Genomic DNA, 15,679 nt, shown 5'->3' with positions numbered 1-15,679 from the left:
ATATAAACACTTATTACCATTTTGTAATAGCCTTATGTATAATTTATTATGCTGCAATCTATTCGCATGAGTCTCACACTTAGTCATCTTCATAGCCGTCTTTTTTGGGAAAAGTGTATATGCTCCTACCACTTTATTACATCTATATTTTTGAAATACTAGTTAGATAACCATACAAATTTCTGTAATGATTCTACTAATTAATTGCAACCTAAACACTGATGGCCATTTAGTAACTCCTGCAGACATACATTTGAAATCTAGCTGAATTAAATGTGAATTAAGGAGAGCTCATTGTGTCAGGATGTTAAATGAAAACTCTTGCTTTTAGTTGCATAATTTTAAATTATATAAATCGCCATAAGCCTTAAATAAATTTGGAATTTGTTTCCTGCAATTTTTTTCTGATTTTATTTCCCTTTACCTGTCATCTTCTGAAAAGAGTGAATCCTGTAGGGGTGCAACTCTGTGGCAGCCCTGCAATGCCTTCCCCAAGAGACTATTTTTATCACATGAATGTTAGTCAGCTATTTGACTATGGCATTATCACAATTGAGCCTAATCCGATCCTCATCCAGCATCTACATGTGTGTACTCCTAGATATCATTCAGGAGTAACGAATCTGGCTGTTAACCCCCCCCCCGCCCTGCCTCATCCCCCCTCCTCCTGAGGTCAGCTAACTTGCCACAGACCAGGGATCAAATCGAGTGTCATGTCCTCCATGCAATGCATTTAACCTGGAACCAAAAGCAGGGGATGGGGGTGCTGTAATTTTTTATTTTGAAACTCATTAGTTCTAGTTTTGAAAAATCTGCCAATGGGAATAAGTAGAAGTCTGAATCTAGCAGTGACAAATTGCAAAATCTTTGGATCGTATAATACCTAAACTCTTTGCAATTACATCTACAAACTGTACCACAATGACATGCCAGATATCGATGAGTCCAGTGAAAAAAGGACTATCCAACTGTAATAGTTCTTCAGCATTATTAAAATTATGGCCAGAAAAAATGTTTTGACTTTTGTTCTTTAACCTACTCAGCTAACAGTTGGGTATATTTTCCTTTGTCTAACATAGTGACAATTTAGAAAAAATAATTTTCTTGAACTTTATATACAGAAGAAAATATATCCCATTATTTGCTGTTCAGTGTGCAATAAATATCAAAGTATTTTTACGTACAGTTTCAATTCCCATAGCCCTCATTTGGTCAGCCCTCTTTTCCATTACTGACAAAAACTTCTTTGGATCCGATAGAGCGTCAACAATATCTAGTGGAGAAAAAAAAAAGTGTTTTAAGACAAGTTAAAAAAAAGATAATAATTACTTTTACCATTTTCGTTATCATGCCATGCAAGGATAAACACAAGATCAACGATAGCCCAGAGATCAAGATTAACCAGACCATGTCAACATTGTGACTTGCACTTTGCAGAGCAAATGAATATTTTAAATTAGGTTTTCAGGAGGATCTTAAAAGGAGGTGGAGAGGTGGAAGGATTTAGAAAAGGAATTTTGGAGCTTGGTACCGCCAATGGTGGAGTGAAGGGAGAGTGGATGCACAAGAAGCCAGAGGCAGAGGAATGAAGATTTGTTGGGGAGGGAGGGGAGAAGAAGAGAGGATGCCGTGCTGAAGGTGATTAGAAATAGGGCAAGGCCATGGAGGGATTTAAACACAAGGATGTGAATTTTGTGATGTTGGGGGACTGCGAGCCAATTTAAGTCAGCGAGGACAGGGGTGGGACTTGTTGCGGGATAGGATTTGGGCAACAGAATTTTGAATGAGCTGAAGTTTACGGAGGGTGGAGAATGGGAGACTGGCCCAGTGAACACTGGAATAGTCGAGTCTGGAGGTAACCAAGGCATGGATGAGGGCAAATGTGCTGAGGTGCAGGCAGAAGTGGGCATGTTACAGAGGTGGTAGTAGGCAGTCTTTGTGATGAAGAGAATATTGGGTCAGAAACTCAGCTTCGGGTCAGATAGAATACTGAGGTCCAACTGAAAATATCTGAGAACAGCTGTCTTTGCAGGCTCTGCTTCACAAGGGAAACAGGGACTGAACTGTGCCATCTTCTGGACTCTGATCTACAAACAACATCGACAACATGAAAGGCCTTGTTGTGAAGGTGACCAAAGTACTGATTATTTTATGCCTCTGGTTTCTTCCAAGTTACCACAGGGCATATATGCAATACAAATCATTCTGCAGTGCCCAGATGCATCAAAGAAAGACTTGCATTTATATAGCCGCTTTCACAACCTCAGACATCCCAAAGCACTTTATAGTCAATTAAGTACTTTTGAGGTATAGTCACTGTTGTAATGTCAGAAACGCGGCAGCCAATTTACACACAGCAAGGTCATACAAACAGCAATGTGATAGTGACTAGATAATCTGTTTTAGTGATGTTGGTTGAGGCATAAATATTGGCCAGTGCTGTGGGATCTTTTACATCCGCCTGAGGGGGCAAATGGGGCCAATGGAGCCGTGGTTTAACATCTCATCTGAAAGACGGCACTCCCTCAGTACTGCACTGGAGTGTCAGAACATAGAAATAGGAACAGAGTAGGCCATACGGCCCCTCAAGCCTGCTCTGCCATTCAATCAGATCATGGCTGATCTTCGACCTCAACTCCACTTTCCTGCCTGATCCCCATATCCCTGGGTTCCCTTAGAGTCCAAAAATCTATCTATCTCAGCCTTGAATGTACTCAACGACTCAGCATCCACACCCCTCTGGGGTAGAGAATTCCAAAGATTCACAAACCTGAGTGAAGAAATTCCTCTTTATCTCAGTCTCAAATGGCCGACCCCTTATCCTGCGACAATGCCCCCTAGTTCTAGACTCTCCAGCTAGGGGAAACAACCTCTCAGCATCTACCCTGTCAAGCCCCCTCAGAATCTTATATGTTTCAATGAGATCACCTCTCATTCTTCTAAACTCCAGAGAGTATAGGCCCATTCTACTCAACCTCTCCAGACGACCCTCTCATCCCAGGAATTAATCTAGTGAACCTTCGTGGCACTGCCTCTAAGACAAGCATATCAGCCTAGATTTTGTGCTCAAGTCTCTGGAGCGGGACTTGAGCCCACGATTTTCTGACACGAGAAGCGAGAGTGCTACCCACTAAGCCAAGCAGGTTACATATTTTCTGTAACAATATGTAACATTCATATTGTTACAGAAAATATGAATGTTATTCTAACTAAAAAAAGAACAGAATTAAATTATCCCTACACTATTGAGAAAAACAGTGAGCTCCCCACTATGGCTCAGTTGGTAAAGGTGACATGCATTGTTCACCAGGACAAACAGCTTCATCACTTTCCCCTGAAAAACTGAGCTGTAACAGATTGTGACGTACCTATTTTGCTCAAATACTTGCTCTCGGGAAATCCTGGTTTATCCTTACCCTGCCAGATTTTCTGAGGTTTGGCCAAACTTTTTTCTTGTGTGTTGCCAGGTCCTTTGAATGGCTGATACTACATTTACCTTACTTGCCACCTCCGGCCACACAGTCTGGACTGCTTTCCTGTGGGGAGGGTGACATGCAGTTCCAAAAAAAGAAACCCTTTCTTTTGTCCACTCCATGCAGCAGCAACTCCAAAGATGGGGTTGTGGAACGGGGCCGTGCCAATTTCGTCTTCAAAAGATTTGCAGGCTTTAGTCTATGTTTCACCTTCCAATGAGCGCCTTACCTGAAAATGGCAGCCACTGCTCTTTTAAAAACTGTAGCAGATATCCTGCCCTTTCGCTAGGTGAGCTCACAGATGGAGTCAAAATCCATTCTGCGGGATGCTCGCTGTGCTTATCTTATCTAGCAGGGGCCAGCATGCGCTCAAACTCTACAGCACACCAGTCCCATTCAAACATCGCAGAAAATGGAAAATCTGCCCTAGATGTTATGTTACAGAAAATATGAATGTTATTCTAACTAAAAAAAGAACAGAATTAAATTATCCCTACACTATTGAGAAAAACAGTGAGCTCCCCCCTATGGCTCAGTTGGTAAAGGTGACATGTATTTGGCTCATACAGACCATAAGATCCCAGGTTCAATTTCCCCTTCTCTGCTGAGTTAATTGATCGTAGCCAGGGTGATGTTGGGATCCTACAATTGGCCTCAGTGCCCCAGGATCACTGTCCAAATGACACGCTGGAAAATGAGCATGTGTGGACATCAGTTTAGGGCTCAGTTGTGATACGCCCATGGTAAAATATCATGCTGACAGTCACCATCAAAACTCAACTGTGAATCGTGGCCACGCAGACAAGGTGTGAGGGGACCACCAATACCCTTAGAGCTGTACACGAGCAAGAGTCAGTGCTTTCAGGAGAGATTGGGGGTGGGGGGGTGTAGGATGAGAAGGCGGTGGGGGGGAGGGAAAGAGAGGAGTGGGGGAGAGGAGGGGCGGGGGAGGGCAGAGGGGATTTAATAAGGAAACAATCTTTGATTCACAAACAATTGCTAAAATTACATGTTAAAAGCTGCTTAACGTTGTGTTTTGTTTAACTGAATGATAATTTCTGTGTTAGATGATTTATTACTGCCATTTATGGGAGCTGTTAAAGAACAGCATGTGTGTTGCTTTATATTTCAATTGGCACTATTTTCTTAGTGTGCAATCTTTGACTCTGTTACCACTGTAAAATAATAGTTATTGATAGTTAAGAACCTGATAAACGTACCTCCAAACCCATCAGGAACATATGTTTTGAGTACAATATTACAGAAAATGGTGGGCAAAGATAGAGGCTTATTGCCTTCATTTCTGAGGGACATGTGCCTGTAGCCAGCTTGGAGCCCATCCAAAGGCAGGATTCTCTGACCAATCAGCCTGTTGTTGTCATCATAAACTGCTATTCTCAGCACTGCAAGGTCAGGCAGGATTACCTGGAATATAAAAATGTTAAATTCTGTCTTTACTGCTGGAGTTAATAAAAAGAAATCAGTTTCACAGCTTGAAAAATGATATTATGTAATCACAGCAATTAGGAACTGTGCAATTGTGAGTCATAACTTGAATCATTAAATTCCTTATGGGCAAAACAGATTTTTATGCCAGAATTTTTCTTTTCTCAAATTAAACTTGTCAAGTATTTATCGTGCCGCTGCAATAACAGAACCCACCACACCTCCACCACCAATACAGAAACACAAACGTTATTTAATTCCACCGTTGACTGCTCCCCAAGCCATACAGACTCCCTTCCACCCCCTCGAAATAGCATGCTTTGTTCTCTGAACTCATTTCACTCGGGGTAACGGTTTAGTGGATTTGTTCTAATTCTGACAGTGACAATGATCCTCACTCATGATTTAAGAACATGGGGTACATTTTTTGACTATTGGGCAGCCGTCCAGCAGAGTCCGCGCCAGCCGTTCCATCGGTGTACAGGCCACCGCAACTTTGAGGCCGGGGCCTCATTTGAAACATAAAAACACAGAAAATAGGAGCGGGAGTAGGCCATTCGGCCCTTCGAGCCTGCTCCGCCATTCAATATGATCATGGCTGATCCTCTATCTCAATACCATATTCCCGTTCTCTCCCCATACCCCTTTATGCCTTTTGTGTCTAGAAATCTATCTAGCTCATTCTTAAATACATTCAGTGACTTGGCCTCCACAGCCTTCCGTGGTAGAGAATTCCACAAGGACACCACCCTCTGAGTGAAGAAATTTCTCCTCATCTCAGTCCTAAATGTCTTACCCCATATCCTGAGACTGTGATCCCTCGTTCTGGACCCCCCAGTCAGGGGAGACATCCTCCCTGCATCCAGTCTGTCTAGCCCTGTCAGAATTTTATATGTTTCAATGAGATCCCCTCTCATTCTTCTAAACTCGAGTCTCGAGTGAATACAGGCTAAGTCGACCCAATCTCTCCTCATATGACAGTCCTGCCATCCCAGGGGTCAGTCTGGTGAATCTTTGCTGCACTCCATCTATGGCAAGTATATCCTTTCTTAGGTAAGGAGACTAAAACTGCACACAATACTCCAGGTGTGGTCTCACCAAGGTCCTGTATAACTGCAGTAAGACATCCTTGCTCCTATACTCAAATCCTCTTGCCATGAAGGCCAACATACCATTTGCCTTCCTAACTGCTTGCTTACTTTCAGTGACTGGTGTACAAGGACACCCAGGTCCCTTTGTACATCAACATTCCCCAATCTATCACCATTTAAATAATACTCTGCCTTTCTGTTTTTCCTTCTGAAGTGGATAACTTCACATTTATCCACGTTATACTGCATCTGCCATGTATTTGCTCATTCACTCAACTTGTCTAAATTGCCTTGAAGCCTCTTTGCATCCTCCTCACAACTCACGATTCCACCTAGCTTTGTGTCATCAGCAAACTTGGAAATATTACATTTGGTTCCCTCATCCGAATCATTGATATATATTGTGAATAGCTGGGGCCCAAGCACTGATCCCTACGGTACCCCACTAGTCACTGCCTGCCACCTGGAAATAGACCTATTTATTCCTACTCTCTGTTTCCTGTCTGTTAACCAATTTTCAATCCATGCCAGTATATTACCCCCAATCCCATGTGCTTTAATTTTGCATACTAACCTCTTAGGTGGGACTTTATCAAAGGCCTTCTGAAAATCCAAATAAACCACATCCACTGGTTCTCCCTTATCTATTCCACCAGTTACATCCTCAAAAAACTCCAGTAGGTTTGTCAAACATGTTGGGCAGCGGATTCCGAACACGCGCTCCCAAGGCAGTTCGCCATTTTTTTTAGCCACAGGAATGTCGGTCAGCTGGGTCACTGGGGGGGTAAAGAAGGAAAGGCCGAGGGGTCGAGCCCAGGCCAACAGCGACCTGCAGTATTTTTTTTGGGGGGGCGCAGAGGAGCACTCCTCCTCCTCCTTCTCCTTCTGGCCCCACTTACCTGCGGTATCCTCTTTGGCTGGACCTCCAGCTGATACCGGAACGAGTGTGCGAGGTGCACACTCCACCCAGTACTTGCCTAAAATGGCAATCGGGGTCCTATGTACTTCGTAGGACCCCGATTTGCATTTTAAATGGGGCTACCGCTTGACTCAAGGGGCCACTCCGGCCTGCCATTGGTAGGAAGATTGCCATGACCACCACAACACAGGGAAAGGGCTGCCAAGTCATTACCCAACATTTTCGGGGTGCAACCGCCATGTTACCACAGGAGGCCTCAAAGTCTATCCCCGTAAATCCAGCCCATCCATCCATTCATTCATTCATTCATGTCTACTCTCAGCAACTGTACAAGCTTCTCCTTCCTACATTGGAATCAACACCCTATCTCTTTCTCCCCAGTTAAAATAAAATCGGTCTCATTTGTTTTTAAAATTATATAAACCAATATTCATTCCATTAGGAACATAGGAACAGGAGTAGTCCATTCAGCCCCTCGAGCTTGTTCTGTTATGTAAAACTTTATTACCTTTAAGCTACCAGCTTCCTTAGCTTGGAATCAGGTCCATTTGTTTTCTTCTCTTGGTTTGAGACAGAAACACATTCCATTTTCACTCTAATTTTCTTCCCACTTTGTAAACTTAACAGGACAAATTCAAACTCTACTCTTTCATTTGTAGATAGTCAGTATTACTTCCTTTGACTTATATTCTGTGGCTCAATATTATTTGTACTATTTGTACATCTGACACCTGTATAACCTGATTGTCTCAAAAATGTTTTAACTTATCAACATCATGAATCCACAGTGAAATATCTGCATACCCGTTTCAGCACACATTTTTATCATTGTTAAAATGCATTCCAATTGTGTATAAAATATGAAAATGGTGCTGAGTTAAGCATTCAGGATATACAAGGGAGGCTCAGTATGATTATTCTACCTGCGTTCTCCATCACAAAACTGGCTGATTTTTGCAGACTGGTTGCTTTTTAGTCTGTTTCAGCATAAAAAATGGAAACCTTTTTTTAAAAAGAAAATTATACTACAGTTAGCAAAAGTGAAAACAAGGCAGAATAAATAATATCTAGGTGACCTTTATAAATCACGGGTTAGACCTCAGCTAGAGCACTGTGTCTAATTCAGGGCACTACACAGGACGTCAAGGCCTTGGAGAGAGTGCAGAGGAGATTTACTAGAATGGTACCAGGGATGAGGGGTTTCAGTTATCTTGAGAGACTGGAGAGGCTGGGATTGTTCTATCTCCTTAAAGCAGAGAAAGATAAAGGGAGGTTTAATAGAGGTGTTCAAAAGTATGAGGGGTTTTGATAGAGCAAGTAGGGAGAAACTGTTTCCACTGGTAGAATGGTCGGTAACCAGAGGACACATTTAAAATAACTGACAAAAATCCAGAGGGGAGATGAGGAGAATTTTTTTTTTTACTCAGCAAGTTGATATGAACAGGAATGCACTGCCTGATGGGGTGGTGGAAGCAGATTAAATAGTAACTTTCAAAAGGGAATTGGATCTCTACTTAAAAAGGAAAAAATTGCAGGGCTATGGGGAAAGAGGGACTAATTGGTGGCACTTTCAGAGATCCAGCACAGGCACAATGGGTCGAATGGCCTCCTACTGTGCTGTATGGTTTTATGATTCTACGACTGACCATCTGGAGGACAAACATTCCAATTCTGTTTCTGTACATGAGATTCAGCACCAATTCTGAAAATAATTCAAGTATTGGATTTATAATTTACCTTTCGGAATACAAACGGTTCCTCGTTATACACTGGGTTCAAACCATTGTTCATCACCATCCGTGTCCGGAATTCTTTTCGAATTGTGTCAGTAGGTAAACCGTACATATCTACTTCTACATATGTACCGATTTTCTTATCTGATAGAAACTGGCCTGATATTACCTAGAAAAGCGAAAAATATCTATTATAATTAATATCCTGGAATAACAAATGCAAAGCTTTATCAAGCAATTGCATTTATTTTCATTCAATTCATAAAATGATGCATGAAGGCAAAGCTCACCCAGGTCATTGAGAATATTTAGAAATACAAGTAAACCCTTAGCTTGAGCAAAGTTTTACTTTTTGCACAATCGCTAAAGTTTTGGTTAGCTTTGAGTACTGTTAGTCCTGGCGTTAGGAGTGTTAGCTTACTGTGGACAGGTGCCTGTGCTATTTCGGTGGGGCACATGGGGGATGGAATTTTACTGCTGTACTATGGAGTGAACTTTTTTAATTTCCTGTTTTCCCTATTGCAGTCAATTGTTATTGAATAGGCATCCCCTGCAAACAGCATTGCTAGGAGGCAATGGAGGGAAATATGTCATATGATGCATTTCCCCCACTTGAATGGTGTTATAATAGACAGGCCCATTTACAGAAGGGAGTAATATGCATCTGCCTCCAGATCATAATGTGGATACTCCCCAGGGGTTTTTTGCCCCTCCGGGATTCAGCAGCATGGGATATAGGGAATGGGTTCTAGCTACACTGAAGGTGATCATGTGCGTTGCTAACACCAGGAATGATCCTGGGCTTTGGCAGCACTGGGGTGGGACTGCTGAGGTTTAGCAGTTTGAGAGGAATTCTTTAGACTGGAGTCACTGTTGAGGGAGAACCTGGGGTCCTGGACAGAACTAGGGGGTGAAATTTGGGTTTGACTTATTGGTGGATTCCTGGTAGTCTGTCAGCAGTGAGGAGATGGGCTTACTTTAGACATCTAAGCTTGGGCTGACAAGTGACAATTAACACTTTTGCCATATAAGTACCACGCCATGACCATCTCCAATAATAAATCTGAGCTGGGTGGGTGGGGGGAGACCCGGAGGACTTTAATGACCGAAAACTTAACTGGAACAGCCATTTCTATTCCATAGCTTCAAGAGCATGGCAGAGGCTGGGTATTCACCTACTGTCCCTTCAATCCTCTCCACAGTCTACAAGACACAAGTCAGGAGTGTGATAGAATATGCACCACTCACATGGATGGGTGCAGCTGCAAGAAACTCAACACCTGGGACAAAGCAGTCTACTTAATTGCTCAATATCCACACCCAATGACACACTGTGACTGCAGTATGTACTATCTACAGAAAATCACCAAGGTTTCTTCACCTGCACCTCCCTGCCCCATGGCCTCTACCATCAAGAAGGATAAGAGCAGTATTGTTATGGGAACACCATCACCCCCAAGTACCCCTCCAAGTCACAATCCATCCTAACCTGGATACATATTACTCTGCTCCTTTACCACCAATGCATCAAAATCCTGAATTCCCTACCTAATACCATTCTGCGGGTACCATCACCACAAGGACTGCAGCGGTTCAAGATTGTGGTTCACCACCTTCTCAAGGCAACTAATGATGAGCAAAGAATGGAATTTTTCCAGGGTCACCCCGTGTCCCAAGAACAAAAGAAATGTCAAAAAGTTGATAATCAGGTGATAATTTAAGGCTTTGTTTGCCTTCAAAAATTAAACTTCTTCTCTTTTTTTGAAACAATATCAATTTAGGATGAGGGATGACATGGTCTGTATGTGCGTGTGTCTCTCTCACTCTCGCACACAGCCAGTCTCTCTCCTTAAAAAAAACTCAAAATAAATTTCACATGAATAAAACTTTTTGAGATTTTTTCTCTAGCTCTTCTTCAAATAATTCTGACAAACAATCAAACCAGACTTTGTTAGAGGCTGAGAGAGAAACAATGCTATCAATTAAAGATTAACTGGTCGTTCATCTCATTTGCTGTTTTGTGGGACCTTGCCATGTGCAACTGCCTGTCCCATTTTTCTACATAATGACCGTGATAACACTTCAAAGACTGATTCATTGATTGTGAAGCGCTTTGGGATATACTGAGGATGTGATAGGACGCTAAATAAATGTAAGTTCTTTCTTTCTCACTTTACCTGCACAGAACAGGTAGCTGCAATAACACCATCCACTGGGGTCTCGGAGAATGGGTCAAAGGTCCGATCAGGACGACGCATGAAGTCAGGCTTAAGGAGAAAACTAATAGGGGTAAAAGGGATTACTAAGATCGTAATATCACAGCACAAGCTATAAAAATTCTTAACACAAAGAATAATCATCTTCCTAAAAACCTGGCAATTCTCTGAATAAATACTGTTAAAAACAATCTGTAAGAGTGGTTATAGTTTAACTCCTAAAGGCCAGCATGATGATAGAGAGCATGTCAGAAGTGCATCTTTCTCAGTAAAATTCTGATTTATATAGCTCAACAATCTTATTAGAGTCTGCCTAGGATATTAAAACTAAAATAACCGACATGTGCAAGTGTTTAGAAGACAGGAATTTGCAGAGGAACCTGGATCCGCCAGTTTCCGTCCTCGGTATGATGCGTCACAAATTCGAATTGCGGGGGGGGGGGGGGGGGGGGGCGTGGGGGCAAGTCCTACGTCTGCATTCCCACATCCACAGCCAGCTTTTGCTGCACATCTGGGAGTGTTCCTGGCTGTCCTGGAAATCCAGTCAGTATACTCGAACAAATTTGGGTCTGCTGTACATACCTTCTTGGTTTAAGTGGCATCAGTTGCTCCCTTAAGTAGACTGAGCATCTTATTTTTATGGGAGTTGATTCACAATAAATTATATATACTTATACAATAATAACCCAGGGATGTAACAATAGCATGCCTTGTGACATGGACCAGATACCTACGTTTTTCACATTTAGTGAGACAAGATTTGCTATGAGTCATAGAACTGCCTCATTTCCCATCAGATGAGCATACACAGCTATGATCTGATTCACTTACTTCCATCAATATAACTTGTCTCTGCCTAATAGTACAAAAATAATGAAAATACCACACTGCCCTATTTCAGTGGGTCAAACTGCTTGACTTAAAGCTACTTTAAAGGGACAGAAAGGAAAAGTAAAAGAAAAATTTTAAATTTGACATTTTTAAAATCTCCAATTAATACCTGAAGGAATGAGACTCCACACTTGTAATAGTTAATTTTCAGTGCCAGAGGGGTTGATTGACAGTAATTAACAATTATCACGTCATTAAAAGGGTACTTATGCTCGAAATGACAATACTTAACTTTCTATTGCGAATTTAGTTTGTATCTACCGTGCAAATACAGCAATTTCACGCCATTCAATGCATTTTAACGGTGAGGCAGTCTGCGAGATGCCCTTTTCGCAAAGCTAACAGCGGGCCGGCACAACTGAGACAGCAACTTTTGGATATTGGCATTTAACCACACACCTGCTCCTCGCCTGAAGTTGCTGTACCATTTACGCACAATAACAGCGAACGCCATTAGCCTCACCGTTAATTTGACAGCAAAATCTGACCCATTTTTTTTTTTAAAAACCTGGCTCCGGTGTCAGCTTCCAATTAAACTGACTACTTCCCCTCCAAAGAGTTGAATCCCACCAAGCTAACTTGGCAATAGCTCTTGTTGAGTTCAAATGAGTAAGAGTAGATCAAGCAGCAATGAGTGTGAACAATCATTGGAACATCAAACTATCATTGTCTCTAGCAAGCTAGTTCATATACCCCATCTGAAATTTAATTTAGACATGCCAGCCTTACTGTCCTTTTAGTTTAACCCCTTGATAACTAGCTTTGACTCAACAGTAGCATTTTTATCATATTATAGCAAGGTCCACCTGTAATGGCATAGCCTGAAATCCTGAAAGGTGACGCCCTCTTTAGGCTCAGTGTGAGGTTCACCAAGTGAGAGCAGACGTGGGTTCCATTGTGGACCTACTAAAGGCCCCATATAAATTATAAAAGTCGAAAGGGATCAATCACAAAATGATCAATTATGTTTGAATGCACCCACCCCCCCCCACCTCCCCGCCCCAGTATTTTCAGCATTAACTTAAAATATCTTACATTCTTATACAGCCCATTAAGGGCCTCTGGCTCCTCCCATCAGAGCAGCAGGGGGTCACCCCAATTTCCCAGCACTTAGTCAGGGTGGGCACCTCTGTAGCACCTTCACAGGCAAGGTCTGCCTGTCCCAATTATGGTAACGACCCTGTCCCATGGACTTGGGATGGGGTCAATGTCATTGCCAGTCAGTGGCCGGGAGTTCCACCTCGACAATACTACCTCTGGTGGAGCAGGGACCTCAGAATTTCAGCCCCCTTGTTTTTTTGTATGGGGTAGGAGAAGAGCTAAGCATCATTTTTAATCACATTATTATTCTCAATGAGGCAACGATGCAATTTGACCTGCCTTACATGACTGCATCATATATTTGCAAATACTGGACTGAAATTGCACAGTAGGATATTAGCAGCTAACATGTTAACGAAATTTCTGACACACTTCTGGAGTCGGAACAGCTCCAAGGAATGCTCTGGCTAATAACTATTTTAAAATACATCACTTCCCAGTCAGTGTGATTTATGTGCATGTGCAGTGCCGTGCATGTATTATGTGGATTATCTAGAGAAAATTGGTACTGCTGGGAAAAATGCTAATGCTGATGCATTCATGTATAAAATGAAAAAGAGCACATGGTGCTATAACGAATACAAAGAAATATTGCCAGAAATTTTACACTCCATGAGCAGCTTCTTCCTCTAAGTAATCACTCCCAGATGAACAGAACAAATAGCTACGTCAGAGGAACTGAATAGTCTATCACCCTCAGGCTCCATTGTTAAATTTCTATCACAGTCACCACAATATTTTAAGACCAATTTTCCTCTTTAAAACACCCAGGGAAAAAGGGGTGAAGACCAGTTATATCAGGTCTCTTCCCCCTCTAAGTTGCCCTGGAATTTCCAGGGCTTTTCTCAAATCGGAGGACCTAGGTCTGCATTTGCAATAGATGCAGGCTCAGCATTGCTTGGGTGTGGAGGTGAGAGGAGGCATTCCGGTCAGTCCATCTCTATTTCATCACAAGATGTCCATGGAGTGCTCAGATGCAAGGATGCTCCAAGAAACTAACTGTAGGACTTGTCCTGGGACCTTGCTCAAATCAGCAGGTGGGAAAGAGGCCTGGAGCAACCAAAGAGGAGCACCAGCAGGTAGGTAACTTGCACCCACCGCGCGCTCCCCCCCGACCCCCACTAATATGATCCCCCCCGGCGCATGCTAGTGGTCTAGGACACAATGACTGAGCACAGGAAGGAGCAGTGCACAGTGTCCAGAGCCTGGGCACTGAGGACTGTGGGGTGGGGGGAACATCACTCCTTTTATCTCGTGGCTTAAAGTTTGAATCTCAAAATTTTCATCTCACCATTCATTTCTAACCTCAGTGACATAATTAATTCAGTAAAACAGGCCTGATAAGTGAAGCACTTCAAAACTTACCTGTGTACATACGCACAAATTAAAGAATTTTTACAAGATACAATTAATTCAAACAGCAATTGCAGTACATATTGAAAATACATATGCTGAAATCCTCTCTCACCTAAATAACCAACATAATCACCTAATGTAATGAGCTTATTATAGATGGGCTAAAGAGACCCCACCTATTGTAAGTAAGTTAGAGCAACTAACCTACACTCAACTCAATCAAGAAATTATTTAAGTACTGGCACAAACTATGTGGAAATTATCTCCAATGCTTATATTTAGATCTATTTCAGTTAAACTGAAATGTTGCATCACAGTTTTTGAAAATTACAGATTATTTCCAGGCACAGACAGCGAACAGCAGAAACACATTACTTACCCACATGATCCATTGTACTCAAACTTTCCCTGATTTAATTGCATGGCCAAATCTGTTACATAATATAAAACATTGCAGAATTAGATCTGATAGATTAGGGCAGAGATCAAAATTTAGATGTTCAAGGAAAAATAGTGGCAATTTTGAAGAAAAAGTGTTACGTTGAACTTGTGTTTCTTAATTTAATATCTCAATATTAACATTTACAAAAAACAGATTTTCAACTTAATATATTGCTGATTAATTTAATGCAGGTATTAATCAGTTTGTTTTAAATGGGTCAATGTTTCCACTAAAATAGTGCAGAAAGATATTAGGAAACTCAATTGTGTAATGGGTAAATACACTGCTCTTTCAATCCTGGGACTTACGTTCAAAGCCAACCTAAACTAAGGTCTTCTCTCTTTAGATGCTGTGAGGATTCTATGTGAATTAAGTCCCAATCCAGTCCTAAAAGGGGTAGGCTCACAGCATTAAACAGTCACACTTCAGCGAAAATGAGCACTGAAATAAGCAAATTTATTTTGAGGACCCTTAAGGATTACAGGTATGGGAAATGGAGGAAAAGGTCACACTTTGCAGGAGGAGGTACTCTCTGATGTTGAAATCCATGCATATTTAGGGTGAAATAGCTGTCTATCAACACAGTAGGCATGAATTAAAAATCAGCGCTGAGAATTCCCTCGAAGGTTCTCGCGATCGTCCACCGTAACTTTGACTGACGATCAGCAGAGACGATGGAGAGAGGGATGAAAGGGGTTTCCGCCGATCACCTGCCGAAGTGATGGCGCACAATCCAAGGAAACTCTTGGCACAGTCTTTTAGTGCAATGCACTCGAGTCAACTTTTCGCTAAAATGAATAAAATCAGGACTTTCACATCCATTGCTGGAGCAGAGTAGTGGAGATAGGTTTCCTCACGAAAACTAAAGCTCCGACAGAATGCGTTTAAGATTACTCTAGAAATTGTCAACATAAGAAATCTTCTTGCTATGTTTACAATATTCTGAATACATGGTGACCAGAGGAAATCCACCCCATGTGCCATCTGGTGGATTTCACCTGAGAGTACGTG

General features: G+C 42.0%; 1 protein-coding gene across 7 annotated transcripts in view; it reads right to left on the bottom strand.

Moving 5' to 3' along the window:
- plcb4a (phospholipase C, beta 4a) overlaps nt 1–15,679 on the bottom strand; it is a 399,841-nt gene that overhangs the window by 81,191 nt on the left and 302,971 nt on the right. For all 7 annotated transcript variants that reach the window (XM_067989437.1, XM_067989441.1, XM_067989442.1 and 4 more), the window contains 5 exons: nt 14,606–14,657; nt 10,840–10,942; nt 8,667–8,831; nt 4,694–4,898; nt 1,185–1,273 (listed from right to left, as the gene is read on the bottom strand). In XM_067989437.1, coding sequence (XP_067845538.1) covers nt 1,185–1,273; nt 4,694–4,898; nt 8,667–8,831; nt 10,840–10,942; nt 14,606–14,657 — 614 coding nt within the window. The remainder of the gene's footprint in view (nt 1–1,184; nt 1,274–4,693; nt 4,899–8,666; nt 8,832–10,839; nt 10,943–14,605; nt 14,658–15,679) is intronic.

The sequence above is a fragment of the Heptranchias perlo genome, chromosome 8 (assembly GCF_035084215.1).
Source record: "Heptranchias perlo isolate sHepPer1 chromosome 8, sHepPer1.hap1, whole genome shotgun sequence".
Classification (NCBI taxonomy): domain Eukaryota; kingdom Metazoa; phylum Chordata; class Chondrichthyes; order Hexanchiformes; family Hexanchidae; genus Heptranchias; species Heptranchias perlo.
This window is presented reverse-complemented; position numbering and strand designations above follow the sequence as displayed.